Source organism: Haplochromis burtoni, unplaced genomic scaffold (genome assembly GCF_018398535.1).
Source record: "Haplochromis burtoni strain Fernald_Lab_line unplaced genomic scaffold, NCSU_Asbu1 Contig_253, whole genome shotgun sequence".
In the NCBI taxonomy this organism is placed as follows: domain Eukaryota; kingdom Metazoa; phylum Chordata; class Actinopteri; order Cichliformes; family Cichlidae; genus Haplochromis; species Haplochromis burtoni.
Genome location: NW_024582614.1, coordinates 407117 through 428268, shown reverse-complemented (window position 1 = coordinate 428268; position 21152 = coordinate 407117). Strand labels below are relative to the sequence as shown.

General features: G+C 37.8%; 1 protein-coding gene across 3 annotated transcripts in view; it reads right to left on the bottom strand.

The window, feature by feature from the left end:
- LOC102294115 (ubinuclein-1) overlaps window positions 1-3653 on the bottom strand; it is a 9090-nt gene extending 5437 nt beyond the window's left edge. The window contains exons 1-8 of one of the 3 annotated variants that reach the window (XM_014338802.2): window positions 3442-3653; window positions 3105-3365; window positions 2501-2605; window positions 2038-2136; window positions 1642-1782; window positions 1408-1499; window positions 736-1321; window positions 563-633 (exon numbers count right to left, since the gene is read on the bottom strand). In XM_014338802.2, coding sequence (XP_014194288.1) covers window positions 563-633; window positions 736-1321; window positions 1408-1499; window positions 1642-1782; window positions 2038-2136; window positions 2501-2605; window positions 3105-3326 — 1316 coding nt within the window. In that variant the 5' untranslated portion in view covers window positions 3327-3365; window positions 3442-3653. The other 2 variants (XM_005938466.3, XM_014338803.2) reach the window with 2 other exon arrangements.
- Between the last annotated feature and the right edge of the window lie 17499 nt (window positions 3654-21152).

Below are 21152 nucleotides of genomic sequence, written 5' to 3'. Positions count from 1 at the left end.
GTGTACCTCTGGTGCAAATTACTGACCTCTGTCATCATTTTAAGTGGGGGAACTTGCACAATCGGTGGCTGACTAAATACTTTTTTGCCCCACTGTATAACAAGATTTTTGATCAGATAATCACGTGTGTAGCAAATTTAAGGTCAAGATCAAGGTTTGCAGGTCAATACCTGAACTTGAAGCAGGCACTGTCCAACTTTTTCTTACACGAGCATTCAAGTTCCACAAAACGTGATCACCTAATATAAATAAATACCACTTCCTAGTAGTTTCTGAAAGAATGAGTCATTGAGGTATATCTATCACTATATCTACATACATACACACAGCCTGTCCTTATATAAACGCACCATTTCCATGACAAGATTTTTATTCCTCAGTTCTTTTTGTTTTTAATTTTTTGCTCTTAAATTCAGCATCATTCTTTAAAATAATAATAGCAGCAGTTTGTATGCTGTGCATGTCTGTGCTGAAGGACTTTCGCTTAAACTTGCAAAGAGAAATGTGTTCTGTTCACTGTTAATGGTTTTACATTTGAATATGTTCACTTGGGAGAACTCACTCTAGCAGGATTGAGTTGATATCTGGACTGAAGAACTTGAGTTTTGACTCTCCCTCTGATATCTTGGCCGCCTAAAAATCAGTGTAAACATTGCTCATTAAACTGCAATCAGTTTGTCATCCTATACAGTGTGCACAGGCATTTCCTTTCAGCAGAAATACATAACATCTCACCACTGTGAGGTTTCTAATGCTGTCTTTCAGTGCTGGAGGAAGTCCCTCTGGCAGCGGGGCGCTCTGTGATGTAGAACTGGAATCTGACACAAGCTGGGTTTGCTCTGGTTCACATTTCTCCAGAAAATTATTCTTTGAAGTTGAAGTTCGGGTTTTGGGATCAGAAAAGGTGTCGAGCTGCACGGAATCATCCGTTTTGCTTTGGATCAGCTGCATCTCTAATGCTGGTTGAGGAAGTGATTTAGGCGATGAGATCTCTTCACTGACTTCTAACAGAGAGTCCAGATCAATATCAAAATCTACTGTGCTGGCTGCTTGAATCAGAGCTTGGTCATTGGTTGAACCAATTAAACTGAGAAGAGGGTCAGTTAGCCCCATGCCTCCACCCCCACCTGCATCTGCAGGAAACAGAGGGGTTGCTGTTGCACCCAGATTTGCAGCTGCCTTGTCCCTCGCTTTCTTCTGTCTCTCTCTCTCCTTTTCTTTTTGAAACTTTTTCAGCATGCTGGTGACGCTCAGAGTCCTAACAGCCTTTTTCTTCTTTTTGATCTCCATCTCATCAGTCTGCCCAATTTCAGACATAGAGCTACAAAACAAGAAAATTACAAGGGAATAATTTAGTGTTGTTAAGTCAGCTTTACAGCATCAGTATCTAACTTTGGTCAGCCTCACCTTAACTTATGATCCATGTTGCTTTTTATCTCTCCATCTGCTCTGCACAGCTTCTTCCCTGGCTTCTCCTGATCATTATTCAGTTTACGTTTCTGGGAAATTGTTCGAAGGCATGTTAAACAACTCAAAAACGTTATAAAGAACCAAAATGTTGGTGCAAAATTTCCTTTTAAATCTATTTAGCAGATTTGCCAAAATATTCAGCGCAGCCAGTCATGTACTCTTACTGCTTACTTTTGTCATCTCAATCGTTTCCTCTTCGGCTGTGAGGTCATCGTCTTCGGTGTCAGAGGCCTGGCGGAACTGCAGCACGCCCGAATTCACATAGAACCCACCAAATTTGGTGGTGATGGAGCATGGCACGAACTCGTCATACTAAAAGCAGTATGTAATACAATTACAGAAACTACTGAGGGACTGTATAACCACAAGCAGTACACATGATGGTTGTTGAGAGCTTTCACGTGCAGCAGCGAGCTAAAGGTTAAGCAGAAAGAACATTTACTCAGTGGTGAGTGAGGTCATTGTCATAATCTATAAATCAAACAGTCTTTCTGTGCAGCACAGCAGGCAAGGACGAGTTTATACCAGCTGTGAGAAATTTCAAAAGGTGTTCTAACACCGACTCACAGCCTCAGAGTTGTCAATGAAAGAATCCTCGTCATCATAACCAAATCCGATGTCGATCAAGTCCTGGATGCGGTCCTTTTTTTTCTTAGGTTTGGCACCCTGTATTGAGAGGAAGCATAACATTACTGCACCATTTACAAATATTTATCATAGTGATCGCCACCTTCTGTTCACACATCAGTTTAATCTTATAGGTTAATAAGGTAATTGTTTTTTAAATAACAAAGGGAGTAACAGGCTGCTTTCAGAGGCACAACCTGTGTTACCAAAAGTGAACATAATTTATTAAGCCTTAATATATGAACGTTCTCTTTATCACATTGTATTGGATTCTCAGGTTATCGTGTCCAGGCTGACCTCTGGGCCACCCAGCCGTAGACAAGCACCCATCAACCCTCACAAAAAACACCCCCCCCCCAAACAAAATCTGTTTACATGTTTACAAGAGTAAAAGGCTACTCACATATTTTTCTTCCAACTTCCTTGCAATGGCAGCGACTTCATCGTTCTCCCTCTTTTCTTCCTCCTCTAGTCTGCTCAGTGGTCCTTCAACTTTTGACTGACTTATCTGAAACCCATCAAATGCCATGCTAGCCATTGTTTTACAGGAAACTGAACACATGTCTGGCTCCAATGCAACCAGCATGTTTATTAGTTTTTCATGAGATTAACAAATCAAGTCATTCAGAATAGCAATTTACTCCCACTGTGAGTGTTAAAGCAGATCTTTGTCCCACTTTGACTATTATCTAACTTTTAAACCCAGCTCTGGCTTTAAAAAGTTAGTTTTTTAACCCACTTTTGAAACTAAGCAAAGGCTGCTGCTGAATTAGCAATGCAGTTCAAACTGAATTAAAACTGAACTGCTTTTTATGTGTGTAATATCTTAAATGGTTTACAATTTCATGTGGTTAGCCAAAAGCTTAAAAAATATTTAGCCTACTTAACCCAGACTAACTACGGTCACGGGTCTGTTTGTATCTTAACTGGTTACAGGTTAGGAGGGGGTCTGTTTGTATCTTAACTGGTTACAGGTTAGGAGGGTGGAGGTCGTGACTTAATCCCACCTTGTCATCAACAAGCTGCCTGTAGCTGAACTCCGGGAAGCTCCGCTCGTCGGGCTCAAATAATGTGAAGACGAGCCGGACTGTTTCAGTGTCAGCGGGTCGATCTGAGCGGGATTCTTCCATCTGCGGAACCCCTGACGGACACCTGTGGGTCGAAGGCGAGTTAGAAGAGGGCGCATCATTGCTGAGAGTAAACAGCTGAACTCTCCGGGGTTCAGCCATCCCAGCGACAGCACACCGGAGTCAGTGGTTTGGTTTGAACTGAGGAGACGGGCAAAGAGAGTTTAATTAAACTCAAACTGCGGCAGGTGTGCGCGCACGTGCCCAACTGTGTTACCTTGGCAAGCAATCCCGTTTGTTTAAAGCGAGGTTTATTTCTTTAAAGATGGTCCGTCTTCTTCGTTTCTCACGCATAAAACTCTCTCAGAACCAGGTGGAAGAAGAAAGTGTTGAAAGAGAAACAGGATTCTGGAAAAACGTCTGTAAAGCTTTGGGAGTGCCAAGTACTGGCTCTGTATTATCCTAAGTATCCATCCATTTTCTTCCGCTTATCTATCAGTGGCGCCTCCAGATTTTTTTCATAGGGGTGGCCAATATAGGCACCACTAAAAATATTGGGGATTGCGCACAAAAAACAGAATTTCCAGTTTTATTATGCTGTTGTCAAATATAGGTTGCTTGAAAAATATTGCAAAAAAGAGAGACGTTGCTATTAAAGTTGATATCACTGAAAATAGGTACATATGAAAAGCAAATAAGATTTTGAAATCCATAATAATGTGTTCTAAACAGGAATAAATAATTATAAGTTAATGTTAATGTTTCAACTCATTGTAGGCTGTCTTTCTCTCTCTTGTGCTCACGTTTATTCGAATTATTACCAACATAAGACAGTTTTACCAGGATGGGCCATTAGGGAGGGCAGCAAATTTTCTGAGGGGGTGACCATTCTAATGAAAAATGTAGGTAATTTATTCATGCTGTTCCACAATAGGTTTTAGTTATTTGGTTTGTGCATGGCAACAAGCACATGTCTCAAAGCAGATTTATGTAACAGTTAATATAAATAACGTGAAAAATACTTTTACAAAGAATAAAAAAAAATATTTTTTTCAGTAGTTCTATTTGCAGAAGAGGAAGATTGTCAGAGTATGGCCCCTGCTGCTTCTTATCTGCTTTCTCAACACCTGGAAATCTCTGCCCTTGTGTTTACACTTTACAAAAAGCCCAAAGATTCTTGAACACAGAAGAAATCTTTGACATTATTTTCGGCCCAGGATGGAAGGTTTGGCTTTTGTGATCCACACTCCAGGCAACCAGATGGACTACCCTGGGCCCAGATGGTACTGGTACAGCTGTTGGGTTTCTTTTCACACATTTGGATGATCTTATAACAAAACTTAACAAAATGTTCACTAAAGTTAGGCACCAGTCGAGATGCTCATTTTGAACTGACGCCTGTGCTTTTTCAGCATTTAGATGAGCTTAAGCAAAGCACTCTACCACATGTAAATTCTCCTGCCTAAGCAGTCAGTGCCCAGGGTTGTATTTCTCCTGTCAAAAGGGACACATCTCAGGTTTAAGTGCAGATAAACTTCAGCATGACAGTCTGCTAGGTAGCTTCTCATAACTAAATAACCAAAAAACAGAAACAAAGATTTCTAAGGAAAAACCTAAGAACTTTGACATTGGAAACAAAATTGAGAATTATCATATGCTAAGAAAAAATCACAACAGAGAAAGAGATACGGCAGTGAGATTTGCGAGAGTTTAAAATTCATATCAACAAGCTCATTATCATCAAGACAGAAGTTTCCAACAAAAACAAACGTCATACATCACAAACCGATACCAACAGGACATCGGCTTTAAGCAAAAGCAGAGGTTAGTTTGAAGAGTCTTAAAAGGCTTATATCACCACTCGTTATGCAAGGGATGCAGCATTTACATTTAAACAACGGCTAAGAATAAGACGAACAATGTGTAACAAATGCAAACGACTGAGTAACACCATGCAGACTGCAATAGACATTAGAGGAAGATGCAAAATAGACACCAAAATGACAGTTTCGATCACAAATAAAAAGTGGGCTTACCAGCCCTAACCCTTAGGACAAACCTTTGCCTTATGAGAAAGTTTATTAGTTTGCCATAATGAATGCCACCATTCAGAACAGTGCATGCTTCCAAATAACAGAAAGAGAGGGTGGATCTGTCACACTTGCCAAAGACAGCTTAAAATGGTAATACGTCTCCCCTAGCAATAGCTAATAATTTACAGCTTACAGATATTCCAAATGAACTGTGCGACCTGAACATATTAGAGAGGCATCTCATTGCCAAGTGCATAGCATTTGCCAAAGTAATCCCTCTTCCAAAAGGCCAACAAAAGAGCTGTTCATGGCAATGTTGTCTGTGTGCTTGCTGAGGTACAAGAAGTAGTGGAGTTACCAAGACTGTAGCATAATCGCTCATAACTTGAGATCCATTTCTCAAAGGGCATCAGCTGTTTCAGGCTGTGACATAGAATAAGCTCCTCATAAGCTTGTGAGGACTTTGCTTAAACACCATCCAAAGTATGAGGACGTAACAATCAGAGATACACCTGACTTATGCGACCCAACGTTAGACAGTGATGAAGGTTCAGACTCTGATGGATAGAGATGATTACTTTGAGGAAAATTTAAGGGGAATTGACAGGTTTGAGACTGAGGCACTTTGTGATGCTGAAAGTGATCCTGAAATTGCTGAAAGAGTTAGGAGTAAATCAGGTGATTTACAGGAACCAGAGCCTCAATCAAATAATTGAGGCTCTGCCAACTATAAAAATCTTCCCTTGTGCCCGACTGTTTAACAGGAAACAGAGTCCTTTCTTCAGTTCAGCAACCCTTCATTAGAAGTGGCTGGGTCAATAAAGTAAGAGGCAAAGATGTGAATTACACACATTTCTGGACCTCAAACCTGTTAAAGAACACTGGTTTCCTCCGTCTTCAGTAGTGAAATGCTTGCACTGTATGACCATTACACATTTATCTGATTTACTGCGAACTGCCTCAATTGATCATATGCACGTTTTCTGCATTAGACTTTTTAGACCTCTCTAAAAAAGTTAGACCTCTCCAGCAGCTGAGAATCTGCACCCAGTGACCGAGAGAGGACAGACAGCAGAGACGCTGAGACCAGATGATCCTTTTGAGCTGCACTCCGTCTCCAGGTACCTTAAAAAGAGTAAAATGAGCAGTGTGCCACTCTGTGAAACATTTATTATATGCTCAAGTTTTCATATTTCTGTCTTTTAACTCCACTGCCATTACATCACCAAATGAGTATGTTTGATTAAGGTTTGATCAGCATATTAATGAATGTAACATGACATTTCTCACCATTTGATGTCAAATATATATTTGCATTATCCATGTTTTGCATACCAATTCTCTATCTACTATTGACTTCTGAGAAACACAAATTTCTGATTCCGCTAATCAAAGCTATGCAGAGTCGTGTCGACTGAAGTGGAGCACATAGTGATTCTGCATGGACTCAGAATTAGCTGAGATGAACCTAGGCACTGCGTAAGTGCATAAAAAGCCTTAGCTATGACTATGGCTTATGCACACATTTATCTCACCACTCAGTGACTGTTAAATTCAGTGAAAATGTCATGGTGTTGAATGTTAACTTCCTCTTGTTTTGTGCACTGCTGTTTAACAGGAAGTGAAGCCCTTTCTATAGCTTGCACACACATCATTGCATATTATATATTTCAGATCAATACTCAGTAAGTGCATTTTTTCCCTTCCCGTCTTCAAATGTCTCAAATCTTTTATTCCATATACATTATGTAAATGTATTTACTTTTTTTTGGATTTTTGTGCATCTGTGAATATTGTACTTTTCAGTCTTATTGAGTTAAATCTATGTTCTGGCATATGCAAGTTTTTCATGTAGGCATGTGCTGATGTCATAGAGACTATTCACGGCCACGTTAAGGAGAAGACGGCGTTCATATGTGGACGAGGAGGAATAAGCTGAAAGAAATGGAGAGGGCATCCAAGGAACTATTGTGTGATCCATTTGCAGTCATCTGGAGAAAATCTAAAGAAAAAGTTCAAAAAGTCAACTGAAGGTGATCTTTGTTTTTGACTTAAGAAATTAATAATTATGGTAATTCACTTTTCAATAATGACACAATTGATGTAAGACAAAACTTCATCAGAATTGGTAAAAACAAACAAACAAACAAATAAATAAATTTATAGGTCAATTGTTTTTTTCACATGTATCATTTTTATAGAGCACAAAAGAAATGGTTGGATCTGAAATACCAGCCACCTCCAGCAAAAAATCAAGAAGGAGAAGAAAAAGAGGAACACTGCTGATACATTACAGGTAACATGTTTAATGTAATAAGGGTAATTAGGAAAAGTGGAGACAGCTGTGGAGAACGAGAAACGGCTCAACTGAATTAGAAAAGAAACAGGAAACAAAACTAAAAGCAAAGCATACGTCAAACTAACTTTCAAAGTTAAATGGAAAATGTTTGAATTAAACAGGAAAACACAAATGAACTAAATAAAGCAGAAATGAAGACCGAGGGAGGAATTAAACGAAAGCAACTCAGAACTAACAAAACTGAACACGCTAAGAACAAACACAGCAGTTAATCATGTTTCTTTATTTGGAAATCCACAGAAATCTATTGTTTCCCCACAGCACTGCAGAAAAAAGAACTTGTTGCTGTGGTTCTGTCTCTGATCAAAGGCAGTAACTTTGTTTTTCAGCACAGCGAGCTGAAATTATTAGAACCTCATCGTTGGTTAACAGGTAAGTTATGTGTTTAAAACAGAATCCAAATAACTGTAACTTTAATTATTGTGTTAAAATAATCCTTTCAACACACAAATATTATAAGCATGCCTGGCTGCTAACATGTTCTTCTCCCGGAAACCAAAGACTTAACACTAGGAAATGTTAAGCATTACCAACATTAAGCATTAGGGAGTTAAAATCTTACAGGGCAAAAAACCAAGCTGTAAGATATCACACTGTATTTTAAATTGAACAGGGATTTAATTGTTTGTAAAATGCTAAATAATGACCTGTTTTACATCCTTTGTCTGTCCCTCCTTCTAAAATATGTCTCAACGAAATAGAAAGTGCCTTGTAATACACTGAACCCCAATAAGAGATCCAACAAGTTGGATGTGGGCGTCTGTGAGTACTGTTGTATATACTGAACCACTACATCGCTGCTTCCTGTCTGGGGCAAGAGAGATACTGAGGATTAATATAGAACAGCTGTCCAGGAGCTCTGCGATGTCCTGGTCAGGACTTTAATTTTCTTTTTTAACAGTGTATATTTTGTCAAAGCAATAAAAAGTCTGAGATCAAAGAATCACCAGAGCAGGTAGCTCTATATTTTTGACTTCTTTCACCTAAGCCTACTTGCAAAGGTGAAGCCATTTCTCTGTTTCAGAGACTTTGAGAAAGCAATCGATGCCTTTAATTCATCTCGCCTTGACTTCTGCAACAGCCTCTATGGTGTTACTTCGTCATTAATTGGCCGACTACAGCTGGTTCAAAACCCCGCGGCAAGGTTCCTGACTGGCACACACAAACGAGAGCACATATCCTCTATACTTGCCTCGCTACACTGGCTGCCAGTTAGTTTTCAAATTTATTTTAAGATCTTGACACTTGTTTTTAAAACATTGCATCTGATCTTCTAAATTGGTATACTGCGGTGAGATCTTTGAGGTCTGCGGACCAAATGCTTCTAGTTGTCCCTAGGTCTAGCTTAAAACAGAGATCAGGTTTTTGGTGTGACTGCAAAGGGAATTAGGCTCCCTTTCCCGTCTCCGGCTGTAATCAGCCGAGCAACCTGTTGCTTGGCCCGTAAACGTGTTAACCACGACACTACGGAGCCACAGAACACAATGAGAACGCAATTGTCTTTATTTTCTCAGGAATTCTTCTGCAATTATAGGGATGAAACTCTGCAAACTTGTGGAGCAGTTACACACATAGGAGGAATGTGTTTTCTTTATATCAAATATCATGGATGGCTTTTAATTTATTTTTGATATTAAGTCATCACATTCAGTTAATCTTGTTGAATTTAAGCGTAACTGTCTTTTATTTTCTTGGGAATTTTGTAGTAACTTATGATGAAATTGTGCACACGTATAGAGTGAGTGAGCCAAAAGACATCTGCATCTCAACGATCAAGCATGACTTATTTACATTTTTTTAATAACTGAAAATGGATACAGGAATGCCATGAAGAAATAACAGATGTTACAAACACAAAAGGAAGAATCAAGGATATAACTACACAAAGGCTGATTAGAACAGCCCGGATGAATTAGCACAGTTGTAGACAAACACCACAATGAGAGCGGGGAGGAAGTAAAGCTAAACAAGCAGAGACAAAATTGTATCAAAATAAAACAGCTAGTGTAGCACAGTAACTGACATCAACCTACACATAGGGGAACTGACAAAAAAATAAATACATTTAAGGAGGTCTAATGGCTAATATTCACATTGGCACTTTTTGACCCAATTCCAATTAATGTCTCTGCATTAGAAGGAATCACCAACGTTTCCTCAGTCTTTCAGAAAAGTCCTCCATTACACTCACAGTGGTGTTTTTCACCTATGTTCTTGCTTTTTCTGTGATGAGTTCAAATTCAAAAAAGATTAAAAAAAAATTAAATTAAATTAAAAACAAAGTATTAAAGCCCTGTTTAAAACCTCATTTAGAAATATTTTCAAACTCAGAATTAAAAAGAAATATTAAAAATCTTTTAAAAATGTAATTTAAAAAGAAAAATTGTAATCCAGGAATTGGATTAAAAAATCAGTCTCACTTTTGCTTTCCATTTCTTTGTCCTATTAGCTGTTGGATTAATTGTTGGATTATCTTCTCCATTCAGCATATCCGAGACTCTTTTGGTATTGGAGAAAAAGGAATACAAATTAGGCTAGTGTCACAGTACGCGGCAGCACTCTGTATGAGTTTGCGAAGAGGACCCAAAATGCAGGCAAAATGGAACGTGGAACAAAACTTGAATTAACAAAAAGGAGCCGTTTAATATGGCTGATGGAGATACACGAAGTAATACATAAGGAAAACAAAGATGAGCATAAACAATAACCTAAACTGGCGAAACTAAAAAATAAACATGGGGGGGAAAAAAAACCCTCAACATGAAACTTGGCCTGGATGCAACAAAACCTGAAACATGACAAGAACAACAGACAACCTGACAAAGACTGAACGAGAAAACACAGACTAAATACACACAGAAGGCTAATGAGGGGAGTGGGAACACATGGGGAAACAGCTGACACTAATCTGACATAACCAGACAAAGGAAGCAAAGCCGACTACACTGACATAGGACACAGACCTTCAAAATAAAACAGGAAACACGAGACACAGACATGACAGTACAAACTTGATAACATAAGACACCATGACACATAAAGAGCGAGGAAAACTTAAATACTGGGGAAGAGAACACAAGGGGAATCTAATAAACAAATAAACTTCGTGAACCAACATCAAAATAAACTAAATGTAACTTTAACATGAAGACATATTGGCTATGTAAAAAAAAGCTAGAGGGCTAAAGACACACACCTTTGATGCTGCGAGGCAAAATATCAATTTTTCACACATAGAAATGCAGAAACTAAGAAAAAACAAAAGTTTTCCTGGCAGGAGTTCTTTCACAAGCTCTACTTCTAGTGATTCAACTTAACAAGTTGAAAAAACAGTGTGATGACAGAGCAGCTCAAAGAAAAAGCGACATTTACTAAAATATCAGGATATTATCAGCCTTGCTGTACCCTTTATTAGTTCAGTCTAATGTGTATTATGAGGATTCATTTGACCCAGTGCAGGAAGAAAGCGAACGTGAAGAAAAGAGAGCTCAGCTTTTACATGATGTTTTACGGGATGTTTCTGTAACTGATGAAAGAACTAACAAAAAACAAACTACCAGGAAATTCAGAATCTCCAGGAAACTGTGCGTAACAGCACAGATTTAGCAGACACAACGGACACAACTTAGCAGAAAAGCCAATGGAGTCATTTTGTCCTCTTGGCTTTTTAAAAATCATGTAATTCTGGTCAAATCTATTATATATTATATATTTATGACTTTATATTTCATGACTTTTCCTAAAATTGGCTTATTTATCAAAAAGTGAATTTTGGGTTATGTAGGACTTAAAAAAAAAAGCAAAGATATTATGATCACTTCAGGCAGATGTGGCAGATGTGGATGAGATGATAAGTTCAGTGTTAAAATGAGTAGTCATCTATTGTGATGCCTCTCTTTTTAAATGTTCTTTACGTTATCCAAAATTCCTTTTTAGCTTTTTGTAATGTTCTTCTGCAATTATTAAATTACTGAGATTTGTTAGATGTTGTATTATTTGTTGTAATCTCCGTTCATTAATTTATTTTTCTTTAATCTGTAATTAAATTATGTATAAAACTAGTAAAATCCCCCAAAATTAGTCTTAAATCTTTTTTTGTCAAATTGTACTTAAAATTTACAAATTTTTAAATATCTTTGCCATTAGCACAATTGTTCCAGGACAGGGTCACAATAACTCCTCCCTTTGGTTCCAGCGGTTTTGGAATTCCAGTTCCAAAAAGAAGAGGAACTACTTATGAAGCAGGAATTGGTCTATACTAACGGGGTTGCACACAAGCCTAAAAATGATCAAAGTTTTCAATCCCTGTTTTGCACAATTGCAGTTAATTTTTTTGTGCACAATAAAAGTACAGTTGTTTAGCAGTAAATATCTTTTCTGGTATTTAAAAAAAATCTACTGAAACATACTTCCAGTCATGTGCTGTGGAGGTCAGTCAGCTGATCCACAGATCTTAACAATGAATATTTGATCCCCAGTGAAGTGACTGCCTTTGGTGTTTGGACTGAATAGTCTTTGATGAGAGAAGGAACCTAGAGCGCTGCCAGCTTTACAGAGACAAAATAGCCACATGAGGAGCTGCACTGAAGCTTTTTCACTACACGAGGGCGCTGGAGATCTACAAGGCTGAGCATGGCTCACTGTTACAGCCAAAACTGAAACAGCCTATTTCAGGAGGCCCGGACTTATTCAACATTATGAACTTTGGTGAAATGAAATCAGCAGACTCTTCTTTTAAGCCTTTGTTTGTGCCAGGACAATCAATCAACATACGCTCAGTTTATAAAGGTTACAAACATTAATATGTATTTGCAGATTGTGATCACATGTTTAAGGTGAAGCCCTGACTGCAGTGTGTTTGTTAAAGTGTGGCTTTTGGACTATTAAAAAACAATAACAGAAAAACCCTGCTACATTTGTAGATTTGCGTGTAACTCCTGGAATCCTTCATGCAGCCTGCACACGGCCTGCAAGGAATTGACTCTGACAATTACAATAATGAGATAATTGCAATCTGTCACCATACATTCAGCGTTAGCGTATCACAAAATAACCAATGCAAGTGTGATATTCCTTCTACTCACCACACAAGTCTGATCTGCATAACACACACAGCACCCCACTTTGTAATTATAAATGAATTTCACGGTGTGAGGCTTTTAATGCAAATAATGTGGATCTTCTCACCAACAGGACTGTGTGTGTGTGCGTGTGTGTGTGTGTGTGTGTGTGTTTGGGAGTATGTGTGTATCAGATTGTGGCCAAGCTTTGTTTGACTAGCTTTCCCTCTAAAACGAGTTAATGGGATGGAAGTTATTTGCTACCCTGAGCTGACGATCCGGGGTCGAACAGAAGGGTTGAATTAAAAAAAAAAGCAGAAAAGAAAAAACGCATCAATAATTGTGCAGAAGACAATGAACTAAACACACCAAATCAGGACAAAGAAAGACAGATGGAGACGGCAGGGGTATAGCCTTGGTTTCCGTGTGTGTGTGTTTGTGTGTGTGTGGTTAGTGACAGGGACCCCATCAGTGCAGGATCAGAGTGGGGAAATTGGAGGACAATGTTGGAAGAAGGGGGGTGTGAGGGGTTTGTGGGATAATTTAAACCGATTGGGGAGGCGGTGTCCCAGAGGTGCATAATTTACTCATTCATTAACTAGACCAAACAAGAGCCAATATTAATTAACTCGTTCCTCGTGGCGAGGCGCCCCGAGAAGCGCGTGCTTTGTTGTCAAATGACCACATAGGAAGTGAAGGCTTTAAAATGAGACAGGCCGCAGGGTGAAGATGCTTTTAATTTGAAATGTGACAAATAATCAAGGGCATTTGTTCTTAAATGAACTTTGGTGAGTGTACTTATGTGCACACATTTTTTTTTAAATTTTAGACTCTGCACTTCCAACACATTTTTCATTTTTTTTAATCTTGTATTATTATTATTATTATTTTTTTTTTTTTATTATTATTATTATTGGAGATAAAGATGTTTCACAAAAAAAGATATGTTTGGATCTATGAAGTGATGAATACAGCAAAGTAAATAAGCAACGCAATACAAGAAGATGCTTGCAAAGATGTTCATGTTTAATGTTCAATACTTTTTTACACTTTAGTAAATGACCTAAATAATTTTAACTCTTAAGTTCAATACTACTACTTCTACTACCATTGTTGATAATAAATACTATGCAACATCAATTGTCATCATTGGTGGAAAATAATTAATTAGCCTCGTTTTCTGGTTTGGTTTTTAGAATTGTAGTGTACAAAGTTAGGTTTAGTTGGTTTCGGACCACAATAAAACTTCTGGTACTCTTAATATATATTTTTTTATTTACTCATTTTACAAGTAAATTCCCATGGAAAGTGATTATATACAGTGAGTAAATGCAAATATATTTTATATTATTAACAAATAACATAAGAATAACAGTAGTTGTTTTTAAAAAAAATGATTTTAAAAAAATCCACTTATTTTATGCATCTTATCCACCGGAGGGCGCTCCTTCACTGAGCCACTCAGTGCTGTCAGGCCCTGCTAACTTTGATTAAGGTTTAAATTGGCTGAATTTAATGAACGCTGCCTAATTAGGCAGGATAACAGCTTTAATTGATAAGTAATTATTTGCCACAAATTGTTATTAATTCTCCAGCTCCGTCTCATAGTGTACTGACTCTAAACCCTACCCCCCCCACACACCCCGCCTGCTCCCCCTCCTCCCCTGCAGCATCTCTATTTATGTAACAAGCAGTGGTAAACAATTAAGCATATGTTAGGATGGGATGCTCCGGAGGGTATCATCAGGCTGTGTTTGGTGCACTGGCAGTTTATGTGAAATTATTTGCTCTCGCTGACTGATACCTCTGAGCATTAATTGCTTAAACTGTCCTGTGAATTTGGCTGAGTGCCATTGAAGGCTCAGTGTCACGTCTGACAGAAAAAAGGAAAATCAGTGACCCTTTAATCAAGAGAGCTCAGCTTTAATTTTAGGAGGAGGTGATATATTACTTATGTATAAATAATATATTGCTCTTATAGCTTCTGCAACTATGTACTAAAATGCCACTGAGTTTCATCGTGATATTTTTATTACAATAAATCAAGCAAATATTATACTAATAATACTATTATTGTCATGGAATTAATTTACATCAGGCAAAGACCACAAAGGTTACAAGAAACAATCAACAAATAATATTCTGCAAATAATACATATATACATGTGTATATGTATATGTATACATATACACATGTATAGATGTGTATATACAGCATTGTTTTCATTCTTGTGTGAAAGCAATGCATTCATTATTGAGTCATAGTGTGTACTTCGATTTTGAGTTGAGTTTTTATTAATTAATGACACAGTGTAACAGAGTCACATGTTGTTCATCTAGGACCTGGCAACAGCTAGATTTTATTTTTATTATGTCTCGGTACCTGAAACTGTAGACTTGATAGATACATAGATACTTTCTATTTACTATGACTGTATATGTATGTGATGTTCAGTTTGCTTCCTCTTTAGAACATATGCAGTAACTTCCTGTCTTCTACTGTACATGAAGCTGCAGGAACTTGTAGCATTGGTCTTCAGAGCATCCTACTTCTCAAGAGTCTGCAGTCAAATCCAAACCTTCTCAAAAACCATCCATGTTTAACAATAACCCGGTGAGCTTCACAAACACAAGTTTGAAGTTTATGTAAAGGCTCAAAATGTGCCTGTGCTGTGGTCACTGTAAGAAAAGCTGTATGCTGTCAGTGCTTGAATGTGGAACTGTGAATGCTAATTGAGGTAACTGGTCAACAAATTTGAAGTAAGACATGGTGCTAATTTTGCAAGGTTGAGCCAAAACATTTGCAGTAATAGCTAACCAATGAGCTGGGGTCACAGGATGTGGATGTAACCACACAGCATATACCACACCAGGAATCCCACATCTAATTTCCCAAAGTCACTACTGACTCTATCACACAGGTAATTATGTCTGTTTTATAGACATGAGAAGTTGTAAGGCTTAACTGATGACAATAGACTGATGTGAAACCTACAGCTGTGCAAAGAAAGATGCTCAAAACAAAACAACATTAAAGTGGTATACATTGTATACATTTAGGGATTTAACATAAGGGTCATGTATTGAAATAAAGCACATGTATTCAGATTTAAATAACCGTCGCTCAGCAATATATTATCCATTCGCTGATTAGCATGGAGGAAACAATGAGGGTTGTCACAGAGTGGCACACATAAAAATAAATCATTGAGATCATGTAAATAAAGCACATACATCTTCAGTGTAATTGTGTTTCTGAACAGCTGTGGTCAAAGACTATCGTGCGCCTTCCATGCACTTTTCTGTCCAGTTATATAGCAAACAAAGTGAATCTGCCTGTCAGTGTCATGGCACTTTTGTGTCAAAATATTCGGTAAAAATTACGTTTTGATTTCTTTAAATGTACTTATTGTCAAATCTGAGCTCATGCTAACCAAATAAATAAGTGTGCAACTGAGTCTACAGTTGTTCATGCTTTAAATTGAAGTTGTAGGGGTTAACAGACAATGAGGAGCTCAGTGAGTTGAGAAAACAAAACATGAACCGAGCGCGCCGAAGAAAAGGCCTTTGTTTCAAACAGCATCAGTCATTTCATGTCAGCGCACGGGGGCCACTCTGACGGAGCTATTCATTAAAGTGATTTAAATGAGATGCGCGTGAACTTGCTTCCTAATTAAAACATATTTCCTTGTTTACAGAGTGGCTTTAAGCTGGGCCCTTTGGGGTGGGGTGGGGGACTTTCTCCTCCCTCTTTTCTCCCTTCCACCGTTTCACTGCCAGCAGATGGTTTTGTTGGGCTCCAGTAGTTAGCCAGTGGCCGAATAGGGCCAACCATTCTTCCCCTGTATGCCCATCAGATCCCAGCATTTATTTTAATGCCTCACCCCTCCCCTCCACAAATGTGCATGTGAGAAGTAGCTCTATTGATTGGGCTGCTAAATGTATATGCAAATATTTCGAGCCTGTGCATGAAAAATTGGCGTCGCCATTTCTCAAATTACTATATTTTGAAAATGTTAATTTGCATAGCGGATTTCCCTGCGGGGTAGGGGGTTAATTAGGTCTATTTCCGTGCGGCTTGTGCCAAGACAGCCAAGGAAAAAAATAGAGGGTGGGCAGAAGAAAGAGAAAAGAGGGAGAGAGGGGGAGATGCGACTCACTGATAACAATTAAAATGGCATTTTGGACTCTTTCAAGCATGGAAAAATTTTTGGCATATTAAGCACGTTTTAGGAGAAGGTGATAAGTCAGTTTTAATTGAAATGGAATTGTTGCTCCAGAGGAAGTTTGGCATTTAATCCACTCAATTTTAAACACACAGGCAGATCTTAAAGGCATCAGGTTTAATCTATCAAACGAGAGGTGAATTAAAGAAAATAACTTTAACCACAATTTGCATTTCCTCCCAATATTCTGTCACAGGCACAATTATGTTCATAATTAGATGGAGAAAAAGTTTCCTAATTGCATGGAGAGAAGGAGCTAAAACGCACTCGCCTGGAAATGGGGTCTTTCCTTTTCTAAATTATCAAAGCTTTCATTATGTGTCAGGCAAAAGATTTGTGGGAGGAAAAAAACAAAACATCAATACATTAAATCCTTTCGCTTCTAATTGGAATGGCATCCACTTTCCTGGTTTAATGCTGCACCAAGCGCACAGCAGGATCAAAAAACCGTCTCGCAACCATTAATTTAGATTAGACTCTTAATTATCAACCAATCACTAAATAATGACTGACTTCATTTCAGATAGTTAAAAATTAACTTGCAGGCAGTAATTGAGTAATTAACTCTCCACTGCTTCACCTTTACTTTGCTAATTATAAAAATTAATATGACTTGATTCTTTCTCTCAAGAGGAATATTGACGGTTTTATGGCTCAGAAGAGATTCTCATTCTTGTGTCTTGCAACCTGCATGATCACAGGGTCATCTTTTTATATATCAAGCAAAAAACAATGTTCTGGGAGGAGGTGCTCTGTGGGAGCCTCCTCTTTTCGTGGATATGGCACCTACATTTGAATGTTAACAACAGGTCACGTGATCATGGGAATGATATAAGATGTTAGATGACCATTTCCTGCTCCAAATTTTTGTTCTTGATTTCAACTGGAGTAGCTTCACAGGATTTAACTGTAATCTTACACAGAGGCGTGGTGTAGACACACGGTTCATCCAGTACTTGAAACCTTCTTCTAAGCCTACTGTCTCCTGATTGGTCACCCCTCACAAACAGAAGATAACAGGAAGGTGAGGCTTCAGTGTGAACTATGTGTCTGAGATTACTATAGAGCCAAGAGGAAACTGACAGTAATTATTATCTGAAAGTTGTAAGAGGTGGCATTAATTTTGTCCTTCATACATTTTTTGTATACATGTGCAATAAGTTGTTGAACAATCATAATCATTTTCATGATGTGTTTTTTTCTGTTCTCAAACTGATCTCCCTGTTGGAGATCAGTCTGGAGGGAGTTATTTTTTTTGTCCTTGTCTTTCCTCATGTGGTGCATTTTCCATTGTTACACCTCTCTGACCTGTCTTCCCCATGTGATGTTTTTGTGTAATGTATGTATGGTCGGAGGGTAAGATGGCGCCGCCATTGCGTGCAATAGGTCGGCAGCCTTAACATGAAATTTCCCCTTGTGGGACTAATAAAGGTATCTATCTATCTATCTATCTATCTATCTATCTATCTATCTATCTATCTATCTATCTATCTATCTATCTATCTATCTATCTATCTATCTATCTATCTATCTATCTATCTATCTATCTATCTATCTATCTATCTATCTATCTATCTATCTATCTATCTATCTATCTATCTATGAGTCAAAGAGCTTTACTACGAAATTTTGACCATGACTGTACTTTCAGTTTTACTTCCTTCCTTGGTTAGTTAGAGTTTTTTCCTCTAAAGCTACGATTGCCCTTCCAAACTAATGTACAGCTGGTGATTTAAAAATAAAACAAAACTTTTACCAGTTTGGATTTTGTTAAGGCGGTTTTAGCTTGCCTCTGCTAGGCCTCACTTTTTAATTATGTTTGGATACCTTTTCAAGCATTTTTACTAATATGTCTGCTCTGGGGTGAGAATTTCATACTCCAGTTCTGGTGAAGGAAACTGTGTGTCTTCGCACTTTATAGATTCAGCTTGCAAACTAGAGTTAGTTGATAACTTCACCAGCTATCAGTCATTTACCAGTTATTACTTAAAATGCAAATTTAGAGACACAAATTGTCATGGGAAATATAATTTGCACCTATTGAGCTATGCTGACAGAGTTTAAGGTAAGTCTTTTTGGTTTTTTGCTTCATTGTCCATTTATTCTGCCATTACAGAAGCTTTCCGGCCCATATCTCTTTAATATGCGGAGTCCACCATGGCTGCCAAACTACTACATATAAGTGACACATACAAGCTGTGATCACCCATTAGCACAAGTTCCAAAAATGGATCAATTTTAGTTGTATTGAAACAAGGTTTAGGAGTCCTTTGAGTTCATCTTACAATTAATTAGATTATGATATTTATTTTTAAACATACTCAGACTACCTTGCAGATGTTTCCTTTGATGTGACTGCTTATAGGTATTTTTGAGCACTCACACACACCTTCATGCTAAATTATTTCAATTACAGGACTTTTGGGGGTTTTCTTGCATGTACTGCTCACTGCAATAACATTCTCAGTGAAGTGATAAGATAAAATGACCAGTAAATCTGGACATAATTTTGTTATCACAGACTCAGAATTAACATCCAGAAATGTTATTTGGGTTTTCTTAAGGTGCCACCTCTTAGAAACTTCCATGCATCAAAATAGTAATCTCCAGAGGCCTCAATGACAGCGTGACTTTCTGTGTCCATCAAACCTGTTGCTAGAGGTTTCTTTTCTTAATAGGCACACAAAAAATGCCCCTTCTTAACATTCAGTATTCGACTGTTACCATCATGTAGGACTGGTATATTTAAGGCAGGCTATTAATTATTGGCACAATAAAGAGTCCTATTTACAGAATCATTAAAAAGAAAGTATACCCCTTTCAGTTTGAAGGTTTTGCATTTCAGGACACAATAATAATCATACACTCCTTATCAGGTTCTCAAAGTAGTTAAATACAAATGAATAACAACACGATATTATACACTGTGCTGTTATTTATTAACAAAAACTAAGCCAAAAGCTGGGTGTGAAAAAACTAAGTACACCCTGTGATTCAAGAACTTTTAGAACCACCTTAAGTAGCAATAACTGTGAGTTTTCTATATGGCTTTATCAGCCTCTCACCTCATTGTGGAGGAATTGTAGACAACTCTCATTGATGTTTGGGGATGTTTGCTTATGCACAGCTCTCAGGCTGAGGTCAGGATTTTGACTAGGCTATTGCAACACTTTAAATCTTTTTTTTTCTTTTATACAAGTGCTCCACTTGCCAATGATCACTTAATCACATGCATTTGATCAGCAGCGCCTTGCTGCTACTTACCTCTCCATTCCTGTGGAAGTAGTAAAGACGTACTTGTGTGTTTTTTAGCCCAATGCTTCTGCATTTTAACTCAATTTTTGTTAAATAAATAATAACAGTGTAATATGTTATTTTTTTTCATCTGAGGTTGTATTTACATAATTTTGAGATCTACTATTGACCCGATTTGTTTTTTTCTTATTATGCCCTGATATGCAAAACCTTAGAATTGAGAAATTGTACTTTCTTATTACAATGACTATACACAGTGGGATGGGACGTTTGTTGATGAATGCTGTTTCTAAGCCTGGATTACAAATGTGTTTGTATTTGAAATGTGACTGGAACAAATAATAGCTGCTTGGAGCTGTCACCCAAAAAACACCCACGACACACACACAGATATATAATAATGGACACATCTATAAGGAATCTTCATGATCAGAGCTCACTTGTATATTGAAATCCTATGTGAACGTGTTGCTGCTGTTGGTCGTTCAAGGATGTCTTTGAAAACATTGTGAAAGTAGCAGAAAATAGACCACTCAACCAAATGATCATGTGTTTCCTTTGGTTCACAGCTATGCACCAGCCAAATGTGTAGTAGATCAGATTACATACACAGACATATAAACAAAGTTTTCCTCCTTTAGAGATGGAATCAAAACAGCGATGTTTGCTGTTCCTAAACTGCAGCAGCCAAGTACAAACAGACATATAAATAAAAAGTGAACCTCTGCTTACTCTCCAAACCTCACTTGTAAAACTATGATGTTTTTGAGTGAATTTTGGAAAATCTGCAGCGTTTTCCAAAGTAACGGCAACTGATGTCATTTTATCTCGAGCAAAATCCAAGATCCATTTATAGATTTTATGTTTTTGAAGGCCTAAGCTACCAATCAGTTTTAAGGTATAACAATAAGCTATACTTCACTGAAATAATCGCTCCATGTTTTGATATGTATTGCACATTTTACCACAGCAGGAACACTGAATCGTAGGTTTGTTTCATTATTTACCAACAAGCAAGATTCCAAACAGTACAATGCATCCAGCATAAAGTACTA